This window comes from Vombatus ursinus, unplaced genomic scaffold (assembly GCF_900497805.2).
Source record: "Vombatus ursinus unplaced genomic scaffold, bare-nosed wombat genome assembly UNPS02011334.1, whole genome shotgun sequence".
NCBI classification, from domain to species: domain Eukaryota; kingdom Metazoa; phylum Chordata; class Mammalia; order Diprotodontia; family Vombatidae; genus Vombatus; species Vombatus ursinus.
Window position 1 is genome coordinate 2,709,334 of NW_020951112.1, and position 19,835 is coordinate 2,729,168.

Below are 19,835 nucleotides of genomic sequence, written 5' to 3' on the forward strand. Positions count from 1 at the left end.
TACATACACACATACATCTGTGGCCATACACTGATGGCTGTAGAGATGTCATTTGTAATCACTCCTCAGAAAGAGCTGAAATTTTTAGAAAAAAAAAAACAAGATTAAATTTGTAAACAGGGTCTTGGTTGTGTTTGGTGACATAGGTGTAGGACAATGCTAGGAATGTTATGCCTAAGTATCCAGATTTTAATACACTCTTTTTTGTTAGTCTCTGTAAAATTCACATGGGACATATTTCAAAAAAAGTAGGAAACAGACTGGAAAACAGTCCCTGTATACAATTTTCCCTTGATTTTTTTAAATTCACATATATAACTGCCTATGGAGTACATGCTTGCTTTGTCAAGAAAATGGTCTATGGATAGCAGTCATATGCTGGATCGCAAAATGATTTCACAGTAAATCCTCTGCAACGTGCCAACCAACTTGCTACTGAAAATGTCTGTGACATGCACTGAAGTTGCATTTGTTTTATTCTCTTAAAGTAGAGCTCTTCCACAGTTGGAATAAGTAAACAGAAGACTGATCCTTTGCATTCAAATGAACAGTTAGTTACCTGGGTGGGGAGGGAGGAAGGGGGAAAGAAAACAGGGAATTAAAATCACTCGCATATACTGTATATTAAAAGCACAGGAGTTTGTAGTGACTATTCATCTGTGACATTTAAATAATCTGTAAACTAAAACTGGAACAGGAGGAGGGAAATACCTAATCATGCCTGTTTGCAGTGGGTCCAACTGAGGCAGAAGGGAGTTTGAAGAACACAGTGCAAGGCAAACAGAAGCCACAGGATGAAGTCCTGCCAAGTGTGGAGAGTTGAGGCGGAGCAGCACCAAGAATGGCTGTGTCTTCAGACCAGGCTTGTGGTGGCCGGAGCTTGCAGGAAGATGGCAGCGTGCCAGGGAGAGAACAGAGGCCCGGCTGCTGTGGCAGGGAATGTTCATTAGATGTCTCTTGTAAACAGAGCACTGGGTGAGAGAGAACCTTTAGTAGGATACTTTGCCTTCGGGGAGCTTATAGTCTAGTAGGGAGATACCAGCACATAGAGCTAAATATTAAGTGACAAGTCCAGGGGAAAGTTGGGAACATTGTGTGAAGGAAGCGTGTGTTAAACAAGTAGGAGGGGCTCATCAGGTGAAGATGGGGGGAGGGGGCAGTGGGAAGATGCTGAGAAAAGAGCTGAGGGAATACAGTGTGCACCCTGTTTGTCTGCAACATAAAGTTCTTGGGGTAGAGTAATAAGAAATAAGGCAGGAAAAGTTGACTGGAATCAAGTGATGGAGAGAAGGCCTTGAATGCCAGAGGAATGTTGTAACTAGACCTAAGAAAGGTTCTTGGGCAGTGATAGGAAGGATTGAAAGAGTAAATGTGGAAAACCAGGTCATCGTGTGGCATTGAGAAATGGAAAAGAAGGAACTGACAACAAAGAGGCTGGGGAGAGAATGAGCCCCGAGATGTAAACATAGAAGACTGGGGGAAAGGTAATGAGCTCCCTGTTGGACATCCTGGTAGAAGTGTCCTCCTGCAGCCAGGTCAGGGTGTAGCTCTGAAGCTCGGGATTGAAGGGACCTGAGAGGTCATCAGAGCCGACCCTCTCTGTTTTACAGATAAGGAAGCTGAGGCACAGAGAGGCAATACACGCAGCTAGTGAGTATACAAGGCAAGATTCAAATTCGGGTCTGCCTGACCCTAAGGCCGGTGCTGTCTACACCATTCCATGCTGATGTCTTATCAGAGAGGATCAGCCATGAATATGCAGGCTAATCAAGCCAAATCCTGAAAATAGTGATGGGCCAAGGGAATGAATGGAGGTCACGCTTGATAAGGGCAAAAGAGGAGCAAGAACATGGAAGAATCTGGAGAATTGGGGTGTGTGGCCAGAACAGAATTTTGGAATAGATATTGGATCATTTCAAGCGGTGGAAATGAATGCCATTGCTAAGAAGAGAACATGGAGAGAGAAGAGATGAGAACAAGGGAGAGACCCCTGGGCAGTGTCTGCATGGTAAGGATTTAAGAGAGAGGATGTCCTGTCAGTACTTCGGATTCAGCGTGTCCAGAGTGAAGCTTATTACCTTTCCCAAAACACCTGCTGCTCTTCCTGACTTCCTCTTTCTGCAGGGCCTCTGTCCCCCAAGTCTTGCATTTTTACAACTTTGGGTTCATCTTTTTCTCTTCCCCCTTTTCTCACCTCTCATCATCTGTGTTCCTCAGTATCCTCATCCAAACAACGAGGGAGATGAATTTGATGCTTGTCTGCAACGTCTGAAGCCAAGGGAAGACACGGTAGCGAGAGAGAGCACAAGGAAGATGATTTAAAAGAAAAAGGATGATTGAAGGTTGTAATAGAGTGCTGCAGACAGAATCCCTTGTGCAAAGAAGGGATTGAGGAGCAGTCGGTAGTTAGGAAGAGGGGGGATAGGAGCTGGATCAGAAGGTTAAGATGAGGCTTTTCAAGTCTTGGGCACTCAGAGCCTTTTGTGTTTAGATGGGGAAAAGAACTGTTGCTGGAGCAAAGCCCCTGAGAAGGAGAGAAGCTCCGATCTTGGGCACAGACAGAAGTCAGTCTTAGTGCTGGTTTTCCTGTGGTTCCAACATTCTGGTGAAGCCCACTGCAGCCAAAGGAAGGTGGGTGTGTGTTTTTCTTCTAGTGCCCTAGTGCCTGCAGTTAACAGATTTTTCTGTTTGAGGGAGAGAGAAGACACAAGTCTGCTGGTCCTATGCAGGCTCTCCTGGCAGAGGGAGAAAAGGGCCTCGGCACTCCAGGCTTCCTCCTCAAGAGAAGAGGGTAGTTTAGTGGTAAGAAAGAGCAGCAGCCCTTCACACTGTCTGCAGCAGAGGCTGCGAGCAGCCTTTCCCTGCCTCTTTGCAGGCTGTTACCCACAGCCTTCCAGCCATCGCCTCTCTGTCCTGCTCTAGGCGATTCATCACAGTCACAGCGTGAGGACCCCGTGTCTTCTCACTTACCCAGTCAAGGCCACTCGTTATGGTGAGCTTTCCCATTCTTCTTCCTCTCCTTGCGTTCCTTCTGCAGTCGCTCCAGCTCAGCCTCATACATCATCTCCTGAATTAGGTACTTTTCTCTCCTCATTCGATCTCTTAAGTCTTTTGGAAGGTCCGGGATTAGGTAGGAGATCAGATGCTTAATGCAGAATACAAGATGCTAGAACATGATAAGACAAAACGGATTCAGTTCTGGGCTATGTTCTTTCACTCATTTCTAGAGGGGTACTGAGAGGGGAGACTGGCTTTGGGACTCTCCCAGCAATTCTGATTTAGTCTGGACAGCCGTGAGGCAGCAGCAGGGATACGTTGGCTCTGGCCTCAAAGGACCTGGGTTCACATCCTGCCTGACACTCGCTACCTGTCACTGAACCTCCCTGGGCCTCAGTTTCCACATATGTAAAGCGAGAGGGTTGATTAGAGAGCCTCTGAGTGGGCACCCAGTTAGGCTGCACTCGATTTATAATCGTATGATCCTAGTCAGCTACTTTGGCAGCTCAGTAAAGACCGTCTGGCCAAAAGTGACTCTGCTATTGACTTTTTTGGTGCTATTTTTCTTCTGCCAAACTTGAAATCGAAGCCATTTCTTTGGGGGGAGGTATTGTCTCCAGAAGGCCACTACAAAAATTAGCATGTTACCTGGGAGAGGTCAATGGGCTGCAGATGTCTTTTTTTCCTTTTTTTCCCTTTAGCTTAGTTGGTCAGATGTGGCCTGGGAAGGCACAGAGTTGAGGCCAAAGGAGACAGATACTGCAGGGCTACATTTTAGAGTCCAATAGTGACCCACCCTAGTGGTGGGGTGGGAGGCCACTGGTCCAGGAAGGTGGCCAGTCAATGGAAGTGGAGGTGAGAAAAGGATGGAAAACTCGTTTTATAATTTACATTGGATCCTAGCAGGATGGAAGTTCAGAGTTGGGAAGCGACCTTTGAAGTTTTGGAGTCCAACGAACTCATTTTACAGCTGATGATACTTTGGCCAAAGGTCACAGAGAGACCAGGTTTTTTGATTCCTAATCCGGGGCTATTCCCATTGAGATGTAAATCATACCTCAGTGCCTCTCTTGCACCTTCTGTTTATAGTGACTGTATCTTAAAAGAACAAAGTTGTTGGTGTGGTTTTTCCCCCATTCGAACGTGAACTCCTTGTGGGCAGGGACCAGTCCACAGTGCTGAGCATCGTGGCTGACTTATATAGTTAGTGATTAATAAATGCTTGTTGACTGACTAAAGCCCTGAAGAAGAGTAAAGGATAACATCATATCAAGTGATTGGAAGAGAGGAAGAGAAGATGGGCTGTTGCCAGTCAAAGCAAGGGAGGATGTTGTGGTTTGTTTTGCAGTTGTTGTAGTCGTGACCTCATTTGGGGTTTTCTTGGCACAGACTGGAATGGTTTGCCATTTCCTTGTCCAGCTCATTTTACAGATGAGGAAACTGAGGCAAACGGGGTGAAGTGACTTGCCCAGGATCACACAGCTAGTAAGGGTCTGAGGCTGGATTTGAACTCAGGAAGATGAGTCTTCTTGACTCTAGGCCTGGTGCTCTATGCACTATGGCACCACCTAGCTGCCCCTGTTAAAGGATGCTTATTGTTACTATTGCATAAGACAAGGCTGAATGTCTGGCCCACAAGACAACCCCTTAGAGTCAAGATCCTGGTTTGTGGTTGTAAAAATAGAACATGCCTTTGAAAATCTTTACCACTGGCTTTGGCAAAATCTGAAATGCCACAAGATGGTGCTGCTCCTTTACAAAAAAAATCTCTGAATTGTCTCCTTATGGGGGGGTATGTATCTTTTTTCATCTTTCACAGGGTTGTGGTGAAGCTCAAATGAGTACAAGAAGATGCTTTGCAAACTTACAAAAGCACTTCTGTATATGAGTGAGTCAATTATAATTTTTGTTTCTTTGTATGTCTCTCATATGCATATGTACACACAGACAATGAATGTTCACACAAACATTTGGAGGGGTAGGGAGGCTAATTAATGGAATAGTTTATATAATTCTTTCTCTCAAAACATAATTTTTTTTTTCTATTAGTTGCCCTTAAAATCCAAAAGGGCAGCTAGGTGGCACAGTGGGAGATGGAGCATGAGACCTGGAGTTTGGAAGACTCCTTTTCCCGAGTTCAAATGTGGCCTCAGGCACAATGGCTGTATGACCCTGGGCAAGTCACTTAACCTTGTTTGCCTCAGTTTCCTCATCTGTAAAATGAGCTGGAGAAGGAAATGGCAAAGCACTCCAGCATCTCTAAGAAAGCCCCAAATGAGGTCATGGAGAGTCGCACGCGACTGAGCAACGACAAATGTACGAAAGGGAAAGGGAGGGAACAAGCATTTGTTAAGTTTCTACGAGGTGGCTGGCTATCTGCCGCTTTACAGATATTATCCATTTGATCCAACACCCCAGTGAGAGGTGATTTTATTACCTCCACTTTATTATTAAAGAAACTGAGGCAAACAGAGGTCAGTGCCTTGCCCAGGGTTGCCCAGCTAGTAAGAGTGTGACACCAGATTTGAACTGAGGTCTTGACTCCTGGCCTGTCGGTGCAGTAAGTATCTGCTGCCTCAGAACCAAAGCTTACTCAATCCTGTTCAGTTCAGTCATGACTGACTCTTTCTGAATCTTTTTGAACCAGTTTTTTTTTTTTTTTGAACCAGTTTTGAACTCAGGAAAATGAGTCTTCCTAACTCCAGACCCTGTACTTTATGCACTGTGCCACCTAGATGCCCTGTAATAGAATACATAAATGCAAACTCTTGGCAATATACAGGTATACACAGATTTTTCATTGTCATAAATTGCTCTCTCCCTTCTATATTGAGGATTTCTAGCGTACACTGTCGTCAATCAACTTGCTTTTTGTAGGAGTGTTCTATGGAGAGTCATAGTTTTTGTTCAACAATTCTTTGGGCAAACTATACCATCAGAGCCAATGACCCTCTGAAACCAGGGGCCATTGGCTTGTATTCATGCGTGACATGGTCTGTTCAAATAGTGATAGTCTATCCTGTTGCGCCCTGTTTGTTATGCTACCTCTTTGGTTAAGAGTTGTGCTCGGTTTCATTCTCTTTAAGTGAATGGGCACTAACAGCTTAGATCAGTGGACTGACAATCATTGACTGCCTTTCTTGATAGATGAATGACTGCCTTTCTCCTCAACCCTAACAGCAGATAATTGTTCTTCCCTAATAGAAAATTGCTAGGTAGACAGTCTTTCTCAACAGCTCCAGTCAAAGGATAGTATTTACTTGTGAAATGATATAGGCCCGAAGCCTTAAATATGGAAATCCCAGACACAACTGCTACTTGTTTCTACGGTGTTAAATTAATGATCTGACTTACTGGTTAACAATAAAGGTTTTCTAGATTTAGGGGACATGTAAATGAAGAAGGAAGGGAAATGCTTCAGATCACTAATTAGACAATTGACCAGTAAAATGGTCATGTCCCAAAGCTCCCATTTGTTCTTGCATTGATTAAGAATCCTTCCAGGTTCCAAATGAGTTAAAACTTCAAAGGAAATAAGGGACTAAGTTACAGAAACTGACCTCAAAGACTATAATGAAAGCCAGACGTGCGGCCAGAACATGCCAGAACTGCAGTGTGTAGCCATAGGGGACCAGCGAGTGAGGAGGGTCTCGATAATCTCGGTATCTACAAAAAAAAGCAGAGCACATTATCTTCCAGTGTGGAATTGATTCTGGGACGGGTCCATTCTTTCTCCCACCCCACAAGGGTCATAGAGATGGACCAAGCCACTTATCCTGTCGCCTGGCCATTTCCAGGGCCAGATCTAGACCAGGGCACCATCTAATCCAACCCCCCTCGTTTACTGATTAGAAAATGGAGACTTAGAGAGGTGTAAAGTCACACTCAAGGTCACACAGGTGGATTTGAAGCTAGGTCCTCCAGTTCCCAAGTCAGCATTCTTCCTGCTGTACCACACGTCCATGGAGGGGGGGGTTCCTAGTACTCTTGGTGCAGTTGCATCAAGACTTCTGGGACATGCTGTATAATTCCTCCTCTCTCATAGCAGCTGGTATTCCTGTAGTGCTTTCAAATTTGCAAAACACTTGACATAGGTGATCTTATTGAATCTTTATTTTACAGTTGGGGAAACTGAAGCTGAAAGGTCCCAACCAACTTGAAACTTAAATGAAAGTGCCAGATAACCAACTTACAAAGGAGCTTTTGGAATACAACCGATTGTGAGATAATGACTTTATAGAATAGGTTAAATTACAACTTTGGAGAGGTTATTGGAGTTGGAAGGGACCCTGGAGGCCATTTATACCATATCTTCATTTTTTAAATGAGGAAATTGAGTCTCAGGGAGGCTAAGGCTTAGAGAAGTGACTTGTCCAAGGTCACATAGTTAATTATGGCAGACTAAGAACTAGTTTTTTTTAAATTAGTTTTTATTAATTAATTTATTTTGATTTATCAACAATCATTTCCATAAGCTTTTGAGTTTTAAATTTTTCTCTCCTGCCCTCACCACCCCTCTCCCCAAGACAGTGTGCAATCTGATATAGGCTATACATATACATTCCTATTAAACATATTTTTACATTAGTCATGTTGTAAGGTAGAATTAGAACCAATAGAAGGAACCACAAGAAAGAGGAAACAAAACAAAATAGAAGAAAAAAAAAGCAAATAGTGTGCTTCCATCTGCATTCAAACTCCATAGTTCTTTCTTTGGGTGTGGATAGCATTTTCCACAAGAATTAGTTTTTTAATTTTACTATATCAAGTCTCTCTTCCTGTCCCCTAGTATAGAGCATTATTAACAGTCAGTGAAACAGATTTTCTGGTCAATCGAAAGACCTTCTTATCCCAATATATAAAAAAAACTTTTGCCAATTAGTAATGAAATTAACCCAAATGTAATTAAATAATAATTAAATTAGCAGCAGCCAGATTTAATTCATTTAAAAAAGAGACAAAAGAAACTACAGTTATTTCCATTTCAGGGGCCAAGATTGAAAATTAAAGCCATTCTTTTTAAATATATCCTTTTGTCCAACCTCCTTATTTTACAGATGAGGAAACTGAGGCCTAGAGAAGTTAGGTGACTTGCCTAAGGTCACATAGATGATAGGCATGACTCCAGGGTCATATATTTCTCGACTGATTTCATAGCTGCCCTTGCCATTGGCAGATCTAGGTTCCAGCCCTACTTCTGACACACAGAATCCTAGATCTGGAGCTTGAAGAGGTCCCAGAGTTCATCTAGTCGAACACTTTCATCTTACAGCTTCCTGTGGGTCAGAGAAGTCCAGCGACACAAATGTAGTGTTCGTTCCCCTTCACTAATTATGAGTCAACAACATTAAATGGAAAGAAATATTTCACAGTGTGGGTACTCAAACTGGGGTTCTATATTTCAGCTCCCAAATTACGAAACCCCTTTTCCACTAAAAAAGAAAAATATTAAGGAATATGGCATAATGAACAGAGCACTTGGAGAGGGAATCTGAAGAATTCAGCTTGGGTTCTGTTGCTAGCTTTGTGGCTGTGGGTAAAGTATGGGGCTCTCCACCATGGTCCTAGAGTCAAAGGATCATGGATGTGTAAGGGTCCTTAGAGATCCTCTCAAGCCTCATTCTCATTGGATGGATGTGGCACCTGAGGCCCAGAGCTTATTGATTAAGACCCAGTGAGACTAGTAACCTCCCAAAGTGACTTAGCTAGAGTCAGGATTTGAAACTAGGTCTTCTGACTCCAAATTTAGTATTCTTTCTGTTATGTTATCATACTATTCAACTAGCTTGGTTAGATTTTCATTTTGGGGGACATATATGTCTCTATATATAACAATATATTTATATTATGAAGTCATCACAGACTTCCAGCATATAGAATTGCACCCTCTCTCCTTCACTCCATCTCAAGGGGTCAGCACACCAGAAGGACATAGAGAATACCCACCAAGGGGAGAACCTAGGTTACTGATGCAGCTATAGCTATCCTAGAGTAGAGGTGTCAAATACGTGGCCCTAACCAGACTAAAATATAATTGGGAAATGTTTAGCAAAATAAAAGGGATAAACAAGACAGCTATATTATGTTGAAAAGAGGCCACTGACAAAAACCCAATATCAGTATAAACTTATATGCTCCAAATGCCTCAGCATCCGAATTCATAAAGGAAACATCTGAGCTACAAGAAGACATAGTAACACTATAGTGATAGATGTCAATATCCCTCTCTCAGTTTTAGATAAGTCCTTACAAAGATAAATGAAAGGGAAAATATGGAACTGAAAAAACTAGAATTAAAGGATTTATGGTGTCTTCTAAGTAGGACAGTAAAAGAAAATTCACATTTCTGGGAACCATATAGAACTTTTGCAAAAATTGACCATGTGCTAGGGCCCAGAGATGTTGTAAACCAATGTAAAAAGGCAGAAATAGTTGAACATGTATGTCCTTTACAGACTACAATACAATAAAAATAACTGTTTCAGGGATCACAAATAAAAAGACTTAACAATGAAATATTAATGAGTGGGTCAAAGAACAAATTATAAAAACAATAACTATGTAAAATAAGATCATAGTAAAACACATAAAAATTTCAGGGATGCAGTTGAAGCAGTTCTCAGGGAACAGCCTTACAAAATACATTAACAAAACAGGAAAAAAAGAGAAAGCCAGCAACTGAGTGAACTTAAAATAAGAACAGAGGAGGAGATATTAAAAAGGAAATAAATTGGAAACAAAAAACCCATAGAAGTGATAAGACTAATAAAACTGATGAACCCATAGCTAATCTGATTTAATATAAGAGAGCAGAAAATCCATAGACAGTATCCATACTTCACAAATTATTCTTTTTTTTTCTTTTTAGGCAGTTGGGGTTGAGTGACTTGCCCAGGGTCACACAGCTAGTGTCACGTGTCTGAGGCTAGATTTGAACTCGGGTCCCCTGACTTCAGGGCTAGTGCTCTATCCACTGTGCCACCTAGCTGCCCCAAATTATTCTCAAAAATTAAGAAAGCACCCTACCAGAATTATTTCATGAAATAAGTATAATCCTAATACCTATAAACCAAGGAAAGATAAAACAAAACTTTAAATGAATATCATTAATGAACATTGACTGACTCAAAAAATTTAAATAAAATCCTGTCAAAGAGACTAGTGATTTCATTCAAGAAATCATCGATTATGACCAAGTGGAATTTATACCAGGGAGGCAAGGATGGTTCAGCATTAGGGAAACAATCAACAATAATCATATTAAAAACCACAACATCCCAAACCACACAGTCATCTCAATAGATGCATAAGAAACCTTTGAAAAAGCACAGTAGTATTTTATGCTAAAAGCTCTATGAAGCATAGGCTTATGGAGACTTTGTTAATATAAATAATACATATTTAAAAGTAAGCATCATATGCAATGAGGATTTACTAGAATCCTTCTCAATAAATAACAGAAATGAAGCAAGGATGCCCACTCTCCCTAATATTATTTGATATAGTTTTGGAAATGCAATAAGACAAGACATTCAAGACATAAAGATATGATAAAGGAGACGAAACCATCCTTGTTTGCTGATGGTCTGAGGGTCTACTTGGAAAATCCTAGAGAATTAGCAAAGACAATAATTAAGACAAATAGCTTCTGCATAGTTGCAGGCTACATGATAAATCCTCAAAAATTAGCAGCTTTTCTCTATAATTACAAAACACAAAAAGCGATAATAGGGACATCCCATTCCAAACAACTACAAAATGCATAAAATCTGGGGCTCGGCCTACTAGAGCACACAAAAGACATACAGATTAAACTAAGAAGTACAACTTAAAGAAATAAAGAACAGCAGGTAGAAGAATATCAGTTCTCATGCCAACATTATAAAAAGGAAAATAATACCAAAGTTAATTTACACTTTTAAAGCTATACCAAAGGGAATTATGGAATTGGATAAAATAACAAAACTCATTTGGAAAAACAAAAGAGATAGAATATCAAGGAAAATGATGAAAGGAAGTACAGATTAAGGAGGTACAGCACTTTTAGCCCCTCAAGTTGTAAAGCAGCAGTCATCAAAACTATCTGGTATTGGTTAAAAAATAGAGAGGTAGATCAATGGAACAGACTAGACAAGGGAAATTCAGGAGCAATAAAACTTAATAACTTAGTACGTATTAAAGTAGAAAACATAAATTACCTAGGGAAAAATTTACTTGATAAAAATTGCTGTGAAAAGTAGAAATCAGTCTGACAGAAATTGGCCTTAGACCATCATATTGCACTATATGCCATATACATTCCTATATACACATACATATATACCCATATGTATATTTTTCCCAAGTCTGAAAGTACAGTTCTGTTGTTTCTTTCTTGAACCTTTCCCCATGACAGCTAATAGTGGTCATTTATTCAGTGCTTTGAGGTTTGCATAGTAATTTACATAGATTATCTTATTTGATCCTAACAATAACCTTTTGAGATAAGTGCTGTTGTCAATTCCATTTTACAGATGAAGAAACCGAGGCGGATAGAAGTTCTTGCCCAGGGTCATACAGCTGGCAAGTATGTGAGGCATGATTAGAACTCATCTCTTCTTGATTCTCTTGCATTTTTTTGCATATATTTTATATTTGCATATATATTTATATTTGATTATCTGTGTATAAAAGACAGGGTAGTGTGATGTATAGAGATGTCCTTGGAGTCAGGAAGACCTAGGTTCAAGTCCTGCTTCTGACACATCCTAGCTATGTGACCTTGGGCACACTGTCCCATGCTGAGTACTTCTTGACCAACACAGGTCACAACCCCTTTATGTCTCAGTAGATGTTTTTTGGCTAAAAAAAAAAAAAAAAAAAAAAAAAAGGCATCTTCCCCGACTCTGGTCAACCTGGTGATTAGCTTCTCCAACCTTAGCTAGGTAGGCTGGGGCTTGGAGAAGACACCCAGGCCTTGATGCTCTTACTATTTGCAGAATAAATCTGCTTCTGAGTTTCTGGCAGAGGCATCCATGGATTCTCTGGTATTCTCGTTGACAATATGCTTCCCTGCGCCATTGAGGAAGCTGCCATGAATCTCACGTTACAATAGTGGAAATAGAAGCTATAAATCTGATCTTTCTATCAAATACCTTCCTCCCTCCTCCCCCCCAGCACAAATCTTAAAAATTGTATGGGGCCTTACAGAAAAGGGGAACTTGGAATTTGTTTGATTTTGACTTAAATTTCAGCATCTGATAAAAGCAGGATATTTCTGTTTGGTTTTTAATAGGTACATTTTTTTTCTTTTTTCAGAACTGCATCTGTTTTCCTTGAGAGGGAGCTTTCTAGCTTCAATGATGAGCAGCTGGCATTTTCACTGGTTTCAGGTATAACTCAGTCGATTCCTACCTCCCATGACAGTAGAGAGATCTTTAATTAAAACCCTTGAATGTGTCTGAATGTGTTTTTTTGTAACCAGTACTGTCTCTACCTCCCTCCTTTTGGTGAATAAAATGACAGGCTTCTCTACCCCAAATATGAATGTGTATCTTACTTTGAATAGTTTTACATGTGGAATCTATGAGCAGTTAACTTTGAACTTAGGAAACAAATCAATTAATGCATCCCTGTACAATTGTATCAGAATCAAATGCCTGTAGCGCATAGCAAGATGGTAGAGTGGACAGAGTATTAGAGTATCCTGCCTCATTTATTGACTTAGCTGTGTGACTCTGGGTAAATCACTTAACCTCTGTCTGCCTTGGTTTCCTCATCTGTAAAATGTGGATAATAATAGCACTCACTTCAGAGGGTGGTTGTAAGGATCAAATGAGATAAGTAAAACGCTTTGTGAACTTCAAAGTGTTATGCAAATGTTGGCTGTTGTGTTTAGGTTCTTACATATGCACACCAACCCGCCCAACTATAGTGTGTGTCCCTCTCAATGCTGTGTTCATTTGGATTGCTGGATTCACTGGGGCTTTTAAAAGTCCCTCATTTGGCTTGATACCCCACTCCACCCAGCTGAGTGTAGAAATCCAGTTTGTATCAGTCAGGCTAGCAGAACAAAGAGTAAACTTTGACTCTAGACTAAAACAGTGAGTAAGGGAATAGGAGAACGATCTCAAGTCTCCTCCGCTTGTTCTGGTCGGCTAGCGAGCAGAGGCCCCATTCCTCCTGCAGTGAGCACATCAATTCCTGCTTTCTCAGAATGGAATACCCAGTACCAGAGAGAACAACCCATGCAACGGCAGCAGGCGATGGGATGCCACGAGAAAGGATTGGGGGGAGAGAGAGAGGCCCCGGGGGAAGGATCTAATCAAGTAGAGCTCATTCAGAAGAAGCAGTAAGATTTCTGAAACATGGAAGAGAGCTTAGCATCTGAGGCACCATGCTGGCACCTCCCTGCAGTGGTGTCTTCAGATGATGGAAGTGTGCTGTAACAATGTCTTCCTGGGACCCTAGGTGGTACAACCACCCTAAAAGGGCCCTGACTTGTGAGAACTTACTGCCTCTCACTGGCTGTGAGACTCTGGGCAAGTGGGCATTTAGTGACCTGAGTTTTCACCTTCTGTAAAATAAAAGGATTGGACTAGGGCAGGTTCCCCACCCACCCCTGGACCAGGAGATCTCTAAGGCTCCTTTGCTTCTGAGGCAGCCTGGTGGCATAGGACATAGAGCACCAGGCCTGGAGTCAGGAAGATCCAAATTTCAGTCTGGCCTTAGATACTTTCTAGCTGTGTGATCCTGGGCAAGCCACTTAACCTCTGTTTACCTTAGTTTCTTCACCTGTAAAGTGGAGATGGTAATAATAGCACCTACCTCCTAGGGTTATTGTGAGGATCAAATGAAATAATACTTGTAAAGTGTGTTGTACACCTTAAAGTACTATGCAAATATTATTATTCTAAGATTCTTTGACTCTGAGGCTGATTTCCTACCTAAGCCCCTGTTGCCAAGAAGGCTTCAATGTGTCATGCTGTCCGATCCACAGAGGTCAATACAGAAACAAACAGAATTTTTGCATGCAGCTATTTTCTTTGAACAGCTGCAAATAATGGATTTCAACTGGGGAGCTTGGCATTACCTTGGACACAGTCCAAGAGGCCCAGGTGCATTCTCCCTCCTTAATAAAGAAAAAAAGGAAGGTCGGTTCGAAGTTCCACAAACAGCTTCATTCAGAACCAACCTCCCCAGGCTTCAGTGTCCTCATCAGTAAAATAAGGGGAGTCAAACTACACCGTCTCAAAGTTCCTTCCTTCTGGAGGTCTGTGATGCTACGGTCAAGTCCTTCCCTCTGGCACTTGAGAGCTGTGTGACTGGGGGCAAACTGCTTAAAATGAGGAAGGATCAGATTAGATGACCGTCCAGATCCTTTCCAACTCTGTGATCTAGACTAATATTTAAAGTTCTGTTCAAATGTAAACTGATGATCTTAGAACTTCCACTGGACTGGGATCCGTGGTCAGACGGTGCCCACCAGCAGGGAGTGGGAGGAGAGGAGCCAGACAGGAACTGCTCACCCTCCCCTCTTACAATTTCTGCTCAGGCTCTGGAGGGCTGCCTCATCCTACCAAGTCCCTTTCCCAGTTTCTTCAAGATGGTTCTGAGTGAATTCTAAAATGCATGATTATGTTTATTTTCTAAAAATAGTCAACATGAGACTCCTGTAGGAGCTATACTCTTCCACAGTCAGGAAAAGGACTGGGGTGGGGAAGGGGGAGAGGGGACCAGAAGTAGAGGATGAGTGTGATTGCATTCCTACCTGCAGTATTTTAGTGGTGTTCCAGAGAATTCACTTCCATCTGATGTAGGCTCAGATCGGTTTTCAAAGTCAGAAATGAGAAACACAGATAGGCTGGCATTAACATATCCAACCATGCATCTATGAGAAAAACAAAAATCTCTCAATTAGGACATTAAAAAATAAACTACTAACATGATGTAGAACTCTTCATGGGGGGGGGGGGTCAGTAGGTGAGATAGGGGATAACAACAAGCATTCAAAATGTGCCAGGCACTGTGTGCTAAGCACTTTAAACCATCCTAGGACATTGCCTGAGGCACTGAAAGGTAAAATAACGATAGCATTTATATGTGCTTTTTAGGTGTGCAGAGTGCTTCACATGTCATCTGATTTGAGCCTAGCAACATCATCCTTATGAGGTAAATGCTGTTGTTATCTCCTATCCCTCAAATGAGGAAATTGAGGCCAAGAGAAGTTAAGGGACTTGCCCAGGGTCATGCAGTCAATAAATAATGATGACAACATCTCTAACAATGATGATGTATTTAAGTAACACTTACTATGGGCCAGGTACTGCGATAAGCACCTTGCAATTATTTCTCATTGGATCTTCACAATGATATTGGGAGAGAGAGATATGCTATTATTATTATGTCCATTTTACAGATGAAGAAACTGAGGCAAACAGGGTAAGGGACTTGCCTAGAGTTCATATAACTAGTATGCGAAGGAGGTGGGATTTGAATTCAAGACTTACTGACTCCCAAGTCCGGAACTCTATTTACTTTACCGCCTAGCCGCTTCCAAAATAACTTGCCTCAAGTTACACAGCTAGAGAATGCCAGAGACAAGATTTGATCATCCTAATTCCAAGTCCAGGCACCTGCAATCAAGTCAGGATTCACTTCTCATTTAATAATTGTCACCTTCCCTCAGCTTACTCTTTGATATTATGTTCGTTGTATTTCCTTCAGCTTGTAATTAACTCAGTTTGTTTATTTTCTAAATTCAGCTTTTCTTGTATTGCTTCACAAATCCAGGTTATGTTCTCAGAGCAAAATCAGAGCTTTTAATGGTTGATTTTTACATTTCAATCTTGAACTGTAATTTCCCTCCCTCCCCCCACCCAGGTCTATGAATTATTGGTGTCAGGAGCTCCTCATGAGGAAGCTTCCTTCATCATTGCAGGCCGATGCCTTCTCTGAAATTTGTCGTCCTAGAGCAAGGGTTCCTTCCCATTTTTGTGTGTCCTGGACTCCTCAGGAAGTCTGGCAACATCTACGCACTCCTTCTTATGATAATGTTTTTCAATGCATAAAATAAAATAGGATTACTAAGGAAACCGATTACATGGAAAAAGAAATCAACAGAATGACATTGGGGTTTGTGATTTTATAGTGTATGACTTTGAGTTGGGGGCAGGGGTAGAATCAACGAATGAATGAATGAGAAGGCATTTATGAAGCACTTTGTATAACAGTAATGACAACAACAGGGACACTTAAATAGCCCTTTAAGGGTTGCAGAGCACTTCACGGATGTCAACGCATTTGATTCTCATACCAACCCCACAAGGTGGGTACTATTATATCCCCATTTTACAGATAAGAAAACAAGCCAAGAGATCAAGTGATGATTTGCCCATGGGCACACAACTAGTAAGTGTCTGAGGCGGCATTTGAACTCAGGTTCTCTCTTCAAGTCTCGAGTTCCATTTTCTCTGCCACCAACTGCCTGAGGTTCCATTTCCGTAAGTGTGCCAGTGTGTTCCCTTCACCATGAGGACTAGTGCCTACGAGGTCGCCTTATAGCTCTCTGCTTGACATGTTTTGTAAGTTCTCATATAGGCATATCTCTCTATGACAAATAAGCGCCTTGAAGGCAGGGACTGTTTACCTTCTTTTTCCATCCCCAGTGCTTAGCGTGTAGTAGGTGGACGAGGGGAGGCACAGAAACGTGGTTGTTGGGCCCCTAAGTCCTTGAAACCAGAGTGGCCCAAGCACAAATGTGCGCTGTCCATTCAACAGAGCATCCCTAGGAACAAGGTCTTTTCTGAGGTCATGGGGGAAGCCTGTGGCAGCCGAGCTGCCTCTGGCTGGTGGAAGATCCAGGGTGATTGAGGACTGCTCCTCCCCCTCATCTGTTCAGTGTCAGTGAACAGACGACGTAGTATTATCATTTGTGCTGATTATCCGTTGTCACAGAGATAATGCTGTTCTTTCTTCGCCATATATGAAACCCAGGGAATGCCTTGCCAGTCACCTAGAGAGCAAGTGGAAAGTGGGTCCAGAGGGTGGCATAAATGCTGGCCCAATCAAATGGAATGTCAATGACCTCCTGCACGATCATCTCATAAACCACATGGCTTCAGAGATGATTAAAGTGCCTGCCCATCTACAGGAGCTTTCTCTGCTCACTCACTCAACTGAGGGGTAATGGGACGTCTGCTGTGGGCCCACTGAATATGCTGCCCTCCCCTTCCTTGCAAACGAGTTGGAGTCATGTTCATACCACCAAGTCATTACTGGTAAATGCTGCTTATTATGCATCCTCTTCCTATGCCAAACCTTACAAGGCCAGGCTGATATGATAGTCGGCACCTCCTTTTGGATGCAAAGCCAAAAAAAAAAAAAGAAGAGGTGCTTTTAGATATATCACACCATAACCAGAAAACATCAGAGCATCAGCATGGCACCATACAAAGAATGCTAGCTGGACTCGGGTTCAAATCCTGGCCTTGGCATTTTCTATTTGTGTGACCTTGAGTAAGACACTCAACCCTCTGAGCCTAAGTCTCCTCATCTGTAAAATAAGGGGGTCCATCTAGAGGGCTTGTGAGATTCCTTCCATCTTGAAATCTATGATCCTGTGAGTGTGCTATATTCTGGCCAAAGTGGCCTCCTTCTGAATGTCTCCTACCTCTGTGCTTTTGGCCCAGGCTGTACCCTGTGCCAGTGATGCATTCTCTCTTCACCTCATCATTCCTAAATAAGGCCTTTTGCTGATCCCCACAGCTATGAATGTTCCCCAAAATTACTTTGTATTTACCTTGTGTGTATTTTTATATTTATATTTTTATGTATATATGTTGTTTCTACCATAGAATGGAATCTCCTTGAGGCCAGGGACTGTTTTGATTTTGTATTTGTGCCTGATCCACAACAGATGCTTAATAAAAGCTTTTTGATTGATTATAAATGGGAACTAGCATTATTATTTATATCATTAGGACTTCAGTTCTGCCCCAGTGTTTTCCCACACACTGTGTTTCCATTCTTCTTTAGCTTCCTTGTTTAAAAAAAAAAAACAAAAAACTGAAAGGTTTTACCACATGGGAGGGGCAACTAGATAGTGCAGTGGATAGAATGCTGGGTTTGGGGTCAGGAAGATTCATCTTTCTGGGTTCAAATCCAGCCTCAGACACTTATTGGCTGTGTGATTCTGAGCAAGTCACTTAACCCTGTTTGCCTCAGTTTCCTTATCTGTGAATTGAGCTGGAGAAGGAAATGGCAATCCATTCCAGTATCTTTGCTAAGAAAACCCCATATGGGGTCACAGAGAATCAGACACAACTGAAACAACTCAACGACAACTACCACATGGGAAATCAGGTAAAGCAGGGAAGTCTCCATGGGGCAAACTCTGACAACACTACTAGGCGAGCCACACGACCTTACCTGCTCTCTGTGGTTTAAGGAAAACGGGACTTGCATGCAAAGAGTTGTCTGCACTCAACAATGAGTCTAGAGCAGGAGTCTAGGGCGTTAGGCATGGTCTCTGTAACAGCTGATAATCCATCATAGGATCGACTCTCAAAGGAGTCTCCTTGATAAGGCTTGATTCAAGTCAACACAGCTGAGCAAGTATTTATTAAAAGTTTATTATGTGTAAGGCATTTTATGCCTCAGAGGTGAAGCCAAACCTCAAAACATCTGAGTAAAAGTCTGTTGTCTAATTCTGGTCAATTCCCTATTCTAACTCAATGAATGATCAGAAGGTTATTGGATGCCGGAGCGATGGTATCATTCTTGGTTGTCAGGGCCCTGACCCAGGGCCTTCCATTAATTTAAATCAACTCAACTCAAACATTTATTGTTTCCGTGTGTAGGGAACTGCCAGACCTTGTCAGTATGAAGACGCAGATGTGACACAAGCCCTATTCTCAAAAGACAAATACACAAATAGATAGAAGGAGAATGTGATAAGGACAAGAGAGAGAAAGAGAGATTTGTGTATGGATGTGTTCTAAGTGAGGAAAAATTAACTATCTCAGGAAATCCTTATATAGAAGCAGCATGATATGGTAGAAAGAAGAGCAGGGCACAAGAGAAAGTTTGGTTTCAGTTCAATTCAATTCAACTCCAAAAGTTATTAAGCACCTTTTGTATAGACAAGGCAAGAGAGGCAGCATGAGAACCTGGAGAGGGAGCTGGACAGAGAGATGGGAAAGGATGATACCCCAGGGCTCTGAGTGGGAGAGACTGGCCACTTTCTACCAAGGGAATCCCAAGGGGCCCAGGAGATGAGACTGGTTAAGTTGAAAGCCCATTGTGCCAGTTTCACAGTTGTCTCCAGCTAGCCTAGAAATGCCAGTGCTTCTGCCTGCACATTCATACCATTCATGTGATTTCCAGGGAATGGGGCCATCAGAGTGACTCAGCCCATCTAGTTCTCCTGCAGTTGTATTGGACTGGGTCAGAGCCAACAGCCCTGAATGACATTCAGTTTTTAGCTGTATGATAAGCGGGGTTAATTCACAGAAAGTGTTTGTTGTGTGGCATATTGAATTGAATTGTGACTCATTTCCTGTATTCAGGAGAAACTTGTCTTGATAACAGAATTACAGATGGAAGACGTCACCCAGTTCAGTTCTTTCATTTTACAGATGAAGTAATTCTCATCCAGGGAAGTGAGGTGATGTCTTTGAGGTCATACAGGTGGTAAGTTTCAGAGGCAGAATTTGAACCTGATTCCTCTGACTCCACAGCCTGTATTCTTTCAATTACAATCCACTTTAAGATCTCCTTTTAGGCTCATAACTCCATCCTTGCATCCTTGACTATTGTCCCTCTCCCCGTTTTATACCTGCCACAAATATTTAAGAAAT

The 19,835-nt window shown here is 41.9% G+C and overlaps 1 protein-coding gene across 1 annotated transcript in view; it reads right to left on the bottom strand.

The window, feature by feature from the left end:
- Window positions 1-362: 362 nt before the first annotated feature.
- The window catches only part of ANO4 (anoctamin 4), a 416,340-nt gene continuing 396,867 nt past the window's right edge, over window positions 363-19,835 (bottom strand). The window contains exons 26-30 of the mRNA XM_027855801.1: window positions 16,625-16,851; window positions 14,747-14,866; window positions 6,558-6,663; window positions 2,971-3,166; window positions 363-559 (exon numbers count right to left, since the gene is read on the bottom strand). Of these exons, the coding sequence (XP_027711602.1) occupies window positions 2,975-3,166; window positions 6,558-6,663; window positions 14,747-14,866; window positions 16,625-16,851 (645 nt within the window). The 3' untranslated portion in view covers window positions 363-559; window positions 2,971-2,974. The remainder of the gene's footprint in view (window positions 560-2,970; window positions 3,167-6,557; window positions 6,664-14,746; window positions 14,867-16,624; window positions 16,852-19,835) is intronic.